Source organism: Euwallacea similis, chromosome 30, assembly GCF_039881205.1.
Source record: "Euwallacea similis isolate ESF13 chromosome 30, ESF131.1, whole genome shotgun sequence".
Classification (NCBI taxonomy): domain Eukaryota; kingdom Metazoa; phylum Arthropoda; class Insecta; order Coleoptera; family Curculionidae; genus Euwallacea; species Euwallacea similis.
The window spans coordinates 2,062,901-2,075,501 of NC_089638.1; the positions used below are offsets into that span (position 1 = coordinate 2,062,901).

Genomic DNA, 12,601 nt, shown 5'->3' on the forward strand with positions numbered 1-12,601 from the left:
AGAAATAAGAATCCAATTGGCTGGCTTTAGATTTTTTTAGGCACAACAAATCTGAGTTTCAGGACACTCTGTATGCCAGATTAAATATTACTACTTTTTCTTTACCTTCATGTCTCAATTTCTTTACCTTCATGTAAATCCCCATTGCAAGAATAGTTAAGCAGCATGCCTAATAGAGGAAAATTTACGTAGTAAGCTAATCTCGATGTTGTTTTCGAACAGTTAGCACATTAAAGAGTTAGTTGTTTCGGCAATGATAATTAATATTGTACAATAAATTGTTTTTACGAAATGTTATTATTAACATTATTGAGTATAATAATCGTCCTTATTCAATATGAACAACAAGATGCAAAATACAATGAAGGCGCGTTCATCATATAAAAAATAGTTTTGAGATAAAATCCACGATGTTGGACGTGGCATTTCCAACTGAATTGTCTCGTTTACATCACTAATCGATCAGGATACTGAACAGCCTGGCCATCATGGGTAATCAAAAACGGGGTTCCTTTAGGGAGGGCTGGAGAGCGAAGACACCCCACAGTTGGCCCAACGTCCATGCTTTGGAGGCATTTAAATTCTTTAAGTGGTTCTTGGGGCCTCGAGCCATCTTAGTATCTTTAAGGAAAGAAAAACCAAACTGCTTTAGTTTGACTTTGACACTGGTCACACTTATCTATAAATCTGTTTTGTCACCCGGTTAGGATGCGAAAACTGTCACAATGTTTGTTAAAGTTAGAAAAAGAAAAGAAATGGTTTAATTCTTCTATTTGTAATTTTCGGATTTTGCGTTTCAACGCAGTGCAAAAAATGATTATTACTAGTTAAAAGCTAAAGGGGGGAAGCTAAAGATGAAGCGGGGGTTCTATCGTCGCAATCCTCACTGAATGTCCCAATAGCTACCCTAATGAATTGTTTAGATATAACATTAAATTTTAACTCTTAAAACCTCTTTTCTAAAATTTAACATCTGTTCCCTGCAACCTGTGCGGTAGCAGGTATATTATCCAACAGTTCTATTAACGTAAATTTGTTTTGTAAACGAAGTTATATTTCCGAGTTATTTGTCAGGACTGCCTGTTGTGTACCCATTTTATGTTATGTGAGGCATCACTAACCGGCATCAGTGATGTCATAACCTACTGAATAATGTTAAATTTAGATTTCGAGCGCTAGTGGGAAAGTTGGGTAAGTTGATCATTTAGCCACATATTGTTACTGAAATATCGCCATATATAAGTGAATCAAATTTTCGAAAAAAGTTATTAGAACTGATGGAACATTGAGTGAATGTGAATGTGAGGTACCATGGCCTATTGCTGGGATAACCGAGTTGCATTTGTAGTGAGGTATCTGTATGGTAAGTACATGGAAGGCTGAGATCAAAATAAGTATCTCCTGATGTTTGCTGGCTGGAGCTTGTCGGTATTTTTAATTGACTAGATGCCGGGTAATGTTACCTGGACTTGAATTAAGCAGTTATTTCGAGAGAAAGAGTCGTTTTATCTTTGATACAAATCTTAAATCCACATACATATTAGACCCTTTTCCCATGATCACCTACGAAAAGGTTCATAAAACTTATTGCGTGGACGCTTGAGGCTCAGCAATAGCCTTCAGTAGTGAGTTAGAGAATCGTAACGTGGTAGGTTTTGATCAATCAGAAAACAGAAGAATTTTTATCAAATGTTGATAAAAAGTACATTTGTAATAGTTAATTAGACAACATATGTATATTTCAACCAATAACTAAACTACATGCTATGTGTTTCCAAAAGAGCATAATGATGTTAATTTGGAACATCAACTAAACATCAAAAGCATCAATCATGATGAAGGTGATATTATTGTTTGGTTCAGTGTTGCCGGGCTCGATTCCAAGTCCGGTTTATTAATTGCTAATTCGGGTTAGTTCAGGTTAGTTGAGAGGCACTAGGTGTGTATACCTATGCTGTAGTCATATAAGTTAATTTTTCAGGCAGCGACCTAAAACAGACAGAAAAATGCTAGTTTTACTGGCTAGTCTGGGCTGTAATAACCTTTTTAACGTTACCTGCGTGCTAAAATCATTCATACAGGAGCTAAGACACAAATTCATATTTGGTAAAACAGATTTTTCTTGCTAATACGGTTTGAAAAAGTTTAAAAAGGTTCAAAATTCCCGTACTTCTATGTAAACTGGTGACGTTACATAAAACTGTTTTTAAACCGTGGTCAAAAGTTTCCAATATGTGTTTTTAAACTAGATTGGAACAATACTCCGCATTTTCGTGGAATGGAATAATGACGGTACAGTTGAAATGAGGTTTAAAAATCTATAAGTATAAAAAATGTCAAATCAGAATTTTATCGACACAGGTCAGCGAAAAACTTAAGTATTTTATTGGGCGAATATGTAAATTTACTCCCTTACCGTTTGTCATAGCCTCGAGTTCGACTCGGCTAGAAATATTATATGACCTTTCGTCTCACCCCATAAAATTTTTTGAAATTGATAAAATTGATGAAAGAAAAGAGAAAAAAATAAAATGCAAAAGTCGAATAATAATTAAACACCTATCACAAAACAAAAACTAATTGTTAGAAGTAGGTAAGCATAATAAAAAGGTCGATGGATTATGGTATTACTTAATTGTTCCTTAAAGTATATTTATTGTGGTACATTATTTACTCTCTTAAACACAATTTTTGGAGGCGTTTATCTCATTTAGATATGAATAATTTTTACTTTCCATTAAAACCACATTTTCACTTCTAATTTTACCTCTTTAATTCAAAGTCTGTTATGGAAAGGAAATGTTATTTTCTTGAACTAGTTTCAGATTATTTAAGAGATTACTCATCATTAACTAAAATTATCGAAATACATATAATTAAGTAAACCAAACGTATAATTAGTTTTATCATATTTATCTACATGTTTTCCGCGTCATTTAACGTTTATATTACTCCCACTTGACCTGGAAAATCTGCCAAGAGATCATGTTAGTTAAATATCCTACGTATCTGTATTGGCCTAAAAGACAGGAAAAACGGAGGTACCTACCCGTCTATTATATAAGCGAATTACATAGTACATCTATGTACCTACATTTTTTGATGAAGTAAACGGAGGTACCTAGATCGATCGAATTTTTTCCTACATTCAAAATAGCTAATTACTACGCAAATGCAAATATATTCACACCAGTAAATTGCCCAATATGGGGATTTAAGACGGGATGTGCGAACTCCACACATAGTGGGCGTAAATAATAACATAATACAGAATTGAAAATATATTCATATCAAATTTCCTAGCAACATAACAAAGAGCTTTACATTGTATTGATTGGTTGATACTCGAATACAATTAAAACGTTGTTTCCAGATATTGATAATGATGGATATCTAGATCACAGAGACTTCGCCTGTTTAGCCCTTAGAGCCACAATAATCGAAGGTAAAGGGGAGTTTAGCATTTCCAAGTTGCAAGAACATCAGCACCTAATGCTAAGTCTTTGGGAAGAAATAACTGAATTAGCAGAATTTGACAAGGTAACACGGTTTTAAACAGAAATAAATTAGGAATCAAGCAAATTTTACAAAGTTTCGTTTTTAACATCATGCGTGGGTAGAGACATACATAATTTTCGGCTCATACGAAACAGTTTTTTCAGGAATTATTGGAATACGGAAAAATAACTGTAGATGAATTTAAACAGGCTGTTCAAAACTGCTGTATAGGAAAACACTATGAAGATCTCCCACAGGCTATGAAATTGTTTATAGGTAAAAGTATAATGTTAAATATTAGCAATTAAAACTAAAAATACACTTTTATATTTATTTAAATGAAAATTGCATAGGAACTTACCTACTTAATTTCACCCACTACCTCGCATTCATTTTTGTTCTCTTTTCGTATTTATTTTTTTCATTTTTTTATCTTTATGATTGAACATAAAGTACTCGAATTTTTCGATAACATGTCTTTATTTTTCAAACTAGATTCAAATTTTAAAATGGTTGACACAAACGATGATGGAGTTATAGATGCTAACGAATATCGGTTTAACTGCATTACCAAGTTTGCAATAGACGACGTGGAAATTGTTGACGAGGCCTTCAAAAGTATGTTAAACGTAAGTAATAAACTTTTCGGAATACATAAACAGACTGCTCACAAAAATGATCAAAATGACACATATTTTCTTCATTTTTGAGAGATCGTATGGCGGGAGGTACCAAATTTTAAGCGTTGACATTTTAGGAACCTTAAGAGCAATTGCATCGAAAATACCAATAAATTTTTTTGCTGCGATAAGCTCCGTCAGCTTACACTAGATGGGTCGCTTTGCCTCTTTCAGTTCCCGTGATATAAACTAACATTCATGTTGATTTTCGCGATTTTGAAAACTCGTCAAAATGAAGATTGCATTTTTATAGTCACAGGGCCTAAAGAAAAGTCTCCAGGATTAATATAGGATGCAAATTTGTCGATTACATTTACAATTACAATAAATATAATTCCAAAAGTTTGGATATATTTCTTTAAATTTCCAAATAAGTGAGAGATGCCTAATTCTAACCACTTTTTTAATTTTTAGGGCCGATATCTTGAAATTTCTTTCTATTTGACTTGAAAAGTTGTTTGTGTTGAAAAGTTGAAATAGGGATACAAAAACCATTTTCGCTACTCTCAAAAGTGCTAAACATGTTGTATTTGGAAGGTCACTGGGCGTTTTCAAATCACAGAAGCGCCTTGGATCGGCTTCCCAACATAAATATGAGAGTGAAGCACATTGCGATGCCCATTCGAAGCAGTTTGAGGGCCTGAAAGCATCCAATATCTCAAAAAAAGTTAAAAATCAAAAATTCTATAACACGAAACATGCTCAGGGTTTCAAAATGAACCCAAAAATGGCTAAATATAGATACAGTTTTAACAAAAAAGTTATCAGAAAACTAAGTAGAAAGCTAGCTAGTAGATACTCAAAACTGAGAAAGCCTCCAAAAATGATTTAAAAGCAGCTGTGATTTGACGACAAATTTTAAGCTAGAGCTGTAAAAAAAACACTGAATTTTTCCGACGAAAATATCATATTTTCAATATCCCAATTGAGTTTAAAAGTTTAAAGTACGGTCGATATGCACTAAGTGTTTTTGCTCCTAATACAAAATAATATTTCAGGATGATGACAGGAGAAGGGGTGGAATAACGTTATCAAGATATCAAGAACTCTACGCCGAATTCTTAGGGAATCCTCAAGAGACTAACGCTGTGTACCTCTTTGGACCTTTAGCGGAATTTTTTAATGAATATGAAGTCGTACAGTGAAGTTGTCTGTTTCTAGTTTAGTGTGTTTGTTGCTCATTTAATCTATATTCTCTTAATATATTCAGCGGTAGGTACTAAAGTACACTATCCATGCAGCGATAGCTACTGACCTTTCTGAAGGATACAGGGTGTTGTTGAAGTGCTAATCTTTCTTCTCGTAGCTGAATGGAATTTAAAACGCTTTACTTGTATATTCCAATATTGTTCAGCATTTCAGTCTTTTGTATCATACATTTCAGAATACAGACAGATTCTTTTATTATCTTGATACTGATTGTAATATTTTTATATTTATTAGTTTAATAAAAGAAAAGTTTGTTTAATTCATAAGACTTTTTTATTCCATTTCATCGTACATATGGAAACAAAACTGTGGAAGTTCTAATACAATCCTAAGTGCAACAAAGACATCAAATCGGTACCTAAATTCACATATTTGAAAAATATATTTAATTTCTAAGTATGTAGTACTTTAATTACTGGGTCTTACTAAAGTTAGAAAATGATCCAGTTGATCGTCGGGCCGAAGTTCTTAAAGAGGCACTTCGAATTTTTGGGCGGCAAAAGAGGTAGGCATTGAAATGCTCTCGGAATGCCTGACTGATGAAATAAAGTGCCACTGGATTCACGCAAGAATGGAAATAGCTGGACGCATAATGGAAATATATGTTTAGATTTAAAGTTGAAGAAATAAACTTACCTTAAGCAGAATCCGACAATTTTTATTCCAGCCCACATGTCATTGAATATCAATGATGCACAAGGTTCAAAATTAAACCAAAGAATAAACACGTTTTGGGGCAAAAAACAGACGAAAAATACTGAAATAAGTAGAATTGGGGAGTGCGTAATGCAATTAAAAATTTGCTAATCAACTTCATATCTTCATAAAAATGGATACTCACATAACACAAATATTAATACCATCCTTGCTACATGCTTCCTTGACTTGGTTTGGGCAGTTCCCTGAGTACTAACTATTTCACTTAATCTACTATTGGCGGAACTATGAAGTCTTATAGCCATCATAATGTAGAATGTTGATATGGTAATTAGCGGTATAACGTAATACATCAAAGCTCTGATGATTACACTATATTTGTCATAGTTTTTAATATCCGGGAAAGGATAACAAACCCGGATTGTTTGGTTGCTGGAAACGTCCAAAATTATGGAATTTTGTTCATATTTTTTCGAAGAAAGGAAATACTTATTCAGATTTTTCAAAATATGGAAGTATATTTTAAAGGTTTTAAGTGGTTTAACGTCGTAGGTGTTTACCTACGAAGTTAAGGGCAAAGATAGAAGTTTAACTTACCCCAATATCTCAATTGGCATAATTCTAGAAAAGATGGCGGTTGGTACCGCAAGTGATATTGCAAGAATCCATATGATTAGTGCATTTACTACGGTCAGCGGTCTCATCTGAAAATCATCAAAACACTGTATGTTTATGTATAGAATCTTAGTTTTTTAACGAATTTGGCAGATGTACAGGATATTCCATGGCTGCTCGAAAAAGTAGACGACTAAGAGCGCAATTCAATTGATAGATGCAGATAATAGAAAAATTATTTGCTTATTTTCTAATTAGTTATTCAAGACATTTTATTTTGTTACAATTTGATATTTTTGAGAAAACTTTTGAATCTCATGACATTTATGCTTTTAGTTCAAATGAATTTATTTCATTTTTAATCGGTTATTTATGACAATTTTGTTTGAAAGTATCAATATTTTTTTATTATATTCGCTATCCCGCTATACTTATTTGTACCAATACTGTTGGGACACCGTAAATCTCGGACTTCTCAAAGTTTTCAGTCCATAGAAACTATTCCTGGTTTATGCAACCTCTATAGACAATCAAATTCACTACTCTTAATTTAAACAGCTTCTGTAGACAACTAAGTGGGTTAGCTAGGAATATCAGTGATGGTAGCACAACTTATTCTATAAGAACTCCACACAATATTCCGTTGGTGGGATTCTCCCTGAACTAGTAATGCACATTTCTTTTACTGAAATTTCCATTTATTGTTACTTGACTCTCATCTGACCAAATAACTTTATATTGGAAAATTGGTAATGTGGAAAATATTGCGAATATTACTGAATGAATTTGTAATACAAAGTTATCTTAAAACCAATAAAAAATTTTTGCCAGGACTGTATTTAATGAAAAAGTTGACTATTTTTGACAAATGGAATATAATCAAAACTGCCATGTTGCAACTTATGAAAAACTGTAATGGAAAAGTGATTTTAATATTTATCTATCACTTATAATTCAAGGCAAAAGTAAAAAACAAATTGAAAAAGTTCGATTTTTTTCGAAATAAGTGAAAAACCATAAATTATTGTCTAGGTCTATTTGCATAATAAAACTATTCTCTTGAATACGCAAATTTAATTCTATTTAACCAAATCTGGAAACACTGTATATTATTTCGCGTTGTGTATCGATCGTCCTTTATGGTACGACCTATGAGCTGTACCTTTACAAAAGGCAGGCTGTAAATTTTTTTACATGTTTTCGTACCGATATCATTTCTTAAATAATTCAGTCGAGGTTTAGCAGCGCGACAGAGAAGATGTGCTATACCGAATAATCTAATAATCGGAAAAATCCGGTGTGGTTTTGTTTTTAAGATTCTTGAGATACTTCACTAGTGTAACTAGTATTTAGTGAGTGAAAGTGGGTGTCGCCAAAAACTTTTCTCCTCTTGTGGTGAAAGGGAAAATTGTGATACTCAATACTGTTGGTGCTCTGATGTGCGTTTCTCAATCCAGGCTAAGTAGAACCAAATCTCCATTCGTACTCTCTCACGTTAAACTCCGGTTTAACATAAGGAAAATATAGAATGTAAGGGCTAAGACCTTGCAGGAGGGAGGCAACTTTGAGTGCAGAAAGTAATTGCATATCTGGCTGAAAACTGGAATCAGTTCATTTTGGAGTAGCATTTCAAGTGAGATTTGAAGTCCTATTCGGTTTTGAACGTCAATTTTGGTGTTTTTTAATTTTTTTTTAAAGCTCCGGAAGTTACGCAAATAAAAAATTTTTTGCACTTGCAAAAAATTTTATATACGTATGACGTACTTCTTTTCATTTTCGTTTATAGATTCTACAAAAATGGAATGTTAAACACGATCGTTTCTAATAGTTTACATGAGCCCTATGACGATACCGTAAATTAGTCGTCAATTATATTCGAAAATTTAAATCTACAAACTGCTGCTTCCACAATATTTAATTAAAAACGAAACTTTTTAATTACTCACTTGAATCCTCTTCAGTGGATTAACAATAATCGAATATCTTTCCGCAGAAAGTGCTGTTAATGTAAATACTGAGACTCCTACGCTTACATCTTTTGCCCATTCCGATATTTTACAAACTGCCACTCCCCATGGCCAATATTCAACTGTATAAACTATAGAAGTGAATGGGACACATGTTAATAAAACCAGTAAATCCGCCACAGCCAGAGAAAATATGTATCTAGAAAACAAATATAGACACTTATGTATTTAAGAAAACCCATACCTTATAATAAAGTTTCATGCAGCAATTTCTTACATCTACTAACTAAAATTGAAGATTTTATAAAAGGACCTCACTTCTATAAAAAAAACTTACGTATTAGGAATGCTTCTCATCTCATGATGCCGCATAAAAATTGCAACAAGGGTACCGTTACCAACGATTCCCACAATAAAAATCAACAAGAATAAAACTGGGACTATGTAGGTCTCTGGTCGGTTTTTATATGGCGTATACCCCCCTTCTGTAGAAGTGAAGCTTGTGATGTTACAGTTCATGTCTTATGAGACACCTAAATGTACAAGAAAGAGTTGAATTTCATAAGACATTTTAAGTAAACATTGCAAAAAGTATTTTGCAAGGATATGATTTGTAAGGCAAAAAAGTGAAAAACTTGGCTGCCATCAATTATTATTTTCAGTTCAAAACATAATATGCATTGGAAATATGTAATTTTCATACGTACCTGTTAATTAAAAAAATATATTAAATATTGTGTGGTTGGCTGTAAATTCGAATTCTGGAAAATTTAAACGGAAAAAGCGAACTGCGTTATACGGCAGAACAAGTCTCCCCTATGTGTGGAAAGTGTATGTTGTTTTGTACTTAATGTCAAATAAAGATTGATTGAGAGGTTTTAAGTGTACGTGCAAATATGGTGGCTAGTGAATTTCTGTTAGAAAAGAATATAGTTGCCTGCACAAAAATAATACTTAAGGAATATTTGCTGTGAAAAAATATTGATATGGGATTCCGATATTCTGTTCAAATTAGTTTGTTCTACTCCTATACCGACAAATAGCAAATATCGTAAGAAAAACCTATAACCAAAAATCACCAATTACAGCTAAGCATTTATAAAGTTTCAAATTTTAACAATATTACGTTACAGTGTTGCATAATAAATTAGCATAAAAATACGAACCCTAATAACTATGTAAATGTTCAGGTATCATAAAATTTTAAAAATACTCAATGTCACTCCCAGATTTTTTAAAATACTCCATTTTACATGTTTTAGGAGTTTTTCACCACTTTTAAGGCGAAAATTTATAATATTTATTGCCAACATCGAATGGTATCGAAAAATTCTTCACATCAATACGGTTTTGGCAGCAGAACAGTAATTTCCTAATAAGGATTTTTCAAGCTTTAACTACTTCCAGTTTCTGAGATATCCCGATGATTTCTATTAATAGATCAACCAGTACTACTACCTTATTTGGATTAGGTACTCAAAAGTTTTTCTTTCAGCAACTTTTAAGACTTGCCACTCCCTTAATTTCTGTTTCCACGTGATTAGGATTCCGTTTTCACGTTTAAAAATACTTTTAACTTACGTCCACTAGATATATTAAATGGTACACCTATCAATGTGCACCAACTAATAACTATTTTTGGCGGAAAGTTGTTTGAACGTGACTTTGGACATTGGCGAATGTCATTAAACATAAACGACGTAAAAATTTAGTTCTTTTTTATTAATTAACCTTACATACTGTTTAGTAAATGTTTAATTTTAACATTAAACATTTACTGCTCCTTAACTTCTCTAAGACGTCTGACTGCGGACCTTACAGATGAAGCAGCGGTAGTTGCGTATACCCAGGCCCCTCCAGCGACAACTCGTTTACATCTTTTGCAAGACCAAATTCCAACAACTGACCTCTTCATGGCATCCTAAAACAAATAAATGTTCAAATGCTTACCCACTGCACACATTTTTTTTTTACAGTTATGTAATATAAAACGAGAGACATGATCTCTCTGAAAGTTCACAAATATAAGAAAACTGTCTTACTCTACCTACCTAAATTACCTTACCTACCTACCTACCTAAATTACACCCTGCATATTATTTCATTATTAAATTTACTACTTCTCTTTAACCATTTCAGCTCAATATTTCCTACGTCTATCTCTGCCAGTTTTTGAAATATTAATGTTTGTATTTTTTTTTATTAAGGTCCTAATCAAACCTGTGATACAACTGTATATCAGTATCACAAAATAATTTTAATTATAAGATTAGTAGAATGCTCTTATTGGACATAATTAAATAACTTTTTCTTAGGTCAGGATCAATTCTGTAAAGAACTAAAAAAATTGAATTGTAACTTACCTTTCCACAGAAACTGCAGGAATATTTACTGTGCTGAGTAATTTCCATTTTCTTAACCATTTTACGAAGGGAAGCGCCATAACGTGTTCCATACTTCCCGGTGATCCCGACCTTTTTAGTACGTTTGGCCTATTAACAAAAAAACTACTGTTAATAAAATAAATGTACAATTTTACTGGGCTCATTAATTTTTAAAATATATTCCATATTTGAATAGAGTTCACTGCAGATAATTTTATATTTCAAATTCGTTTCCAGTTTTAGGGCTTTTGAATATTTATGTCGTATTAAATTAATAGGTGCATAGTGTTAAATTTGCTTGTGAATGTACAAAAGTGTGAGTACTGATAATGTCTCTAGAGGATAGAGCATCACGTTCACACCAAGGTCTTAAATAAAATGGAAAAGTGGTTGTAGTTTTTACCTATCTTTTACCATAACTTAGGAAAAAATTTAAAGGGAATTCGGGAATTTTGATTTTTTCTAAATAATTGAAAACTGAAAATTATTTACTCTTTCTCCTTGATTTGTGCAACTTTTATCCCATTTAAACAAGTTTGTATCTATTACAAGATCTCCTTCCTAGATATTCTAATCTTGGCTACATTGTATGTAAAGGGTGTTATTTATTTAACAGGATTCAGGAATTTCAATAAAATATAGTCACTACTTATGATGGCGGTTCAGGTGGTTTTTCAACCCTTATTATTTATGGGATTGTGATATGAATGTTCAATAAAAATGTGTTTTGTTTACATTCCCTAGGATCAAGTAGCAGGCACCTTGAGAACATGTTTTCCAGTTTCAATAGAGTTTTTATTAAAGGTTTCCTTTGCAGGCCATCAATATAATGCCTGTTAAAAGCACCACCCAACCCACCTTTATTATTAATGGTAATAACTGTTAGGTTATTTTACCTATTGTTTATTTTAAAAAAAAAGCAGCAAAATACATTACATCGAAATTCTTATTACTCATCTTAGAAAAAATATCCTGGATGAGAGCAGTGTTTAATTGGGTATTTACCAATTATCTCACTTGAGCAGCACTTATGACAGTGGCTGGAAGAGTCCTGTATTGATACATTATGAGGGTAATTTGTCACAAAAATAACAGGGCTGATTAAATCACATCAAGAGCTAGTGGGCTATTGATCAACTACAGAGAGGGCGAGTTTATATTAGCTTAGTTCAATCATATTATTTTCCCAAGAAACCCAAAAAAATTTTGGTAAAAATATGACTGCAAATATATTAAACGGTTAACAAACAATTAATATCAATTATAATAAACTCTGTTTAACTTTAGATTACCATTATAATTAAAGATATTTATTTTAGAACGAACATTTTAACGATTTACTCACCATTTTTACGGGTTAATAGAAAATCCGCTGCTGCAAGGAACAACAACAAAACTAGAAGAAATTTCCCGTCAAAGTGTCAAAGTCATAATAACATGCAACGTCATGTGTCAAGTGACTGCATTGACAAATGATTTGTTTTAGAGTTTTTGCACACAGTTCACAGAACAAAATTGGATAATCTTTCCTGATAAATTGTGCCCGATTGAAACGAAGAATACAGAATCTTGAAATAATTCTCCGATCAAG

General features: G+C 32.6%; 3 protein-coding genes across 3 annotated transcripts; 1 reads left to right on the top strand and 2 right to left on the bottom strand.

Annotated features, from left to right (window-relative positions):
- The first annotated feature begins 1,120 nt into the window (after positions 1–1,120).
- LOC136417754 (sarcoplasmic calcium-binding protein 1) lies at positions 1,121–5,646 on the top strand. The gene is made up of 5 exons (XM_066403555.1): positions 1,121–1,363; positions 3,374–3,540; positions 3,663–3,774; positions 3,994–4,127; positions 5,177–5,646. Exons 1-5 carry the CDS (start codon positions 1,312–1,314, stop codon positions 5,321–5,323), a joined length of 612 nt encoding a protein of 203 aa, XP_066259652.1. The 5' UTR covers positions 1,121–1,311; the 3' UTR covers positions 5,324–5,646.
- Positions 5,647–5,756: 110 nt separating this feature from the next.
- CCHa2-R (CCHamide-2 receptor) lies at positions 5,757–10,193 on the bottom strand. The gene is made up of 6 exons (XM_066403605.1): positions 8,964–10,193; positions 8,606–8,825; positions 6,642–6,748; positions 6,229–6,476; positions 6,024–6,144; positions 5,757–5,968 (listed from the first exon to the last, which is right to left on the bottom strand). The coding sequence occupies exons 1-6, from the start codon at positions 9,143–9,145 to the stop codon at positions 5,800–5,802; spliced, it is 1,047 nt and encodes a 348-aa protein (XP_066259702.1). The 5' UTR covers positions 9,146–10,193; the 3' UTR covers positions 5,757–5,799.
- Positions 10,194–10,329: 136 nt separating this feature from the next.
- On the bottom strand, positions 10,330–12,476 carry RpL37A (ribosomal protein L37A). The gene is made up of 3 exons (XM_066403606.1): positions 12,356–12,476; positions 10,990–11,118; positions 10,330–10,547 (listed from the first exon to the last, which is right to left on the bottom strand). The coding sequence occupies exons 1-3, from the start codon at positions 12,356–12,358 to the stop codon at positions 10,401–10,403; spliced, it is 279 nt and encodes a 92-aa protein (XP_066259703.1). The 5' UTR covers positions 12,359–12,476; the 3' UTR covers positions 10,330–10,400.
- Between the last annotated feature and the right edge of the window lie 125 nt (positions 12,477–12,601).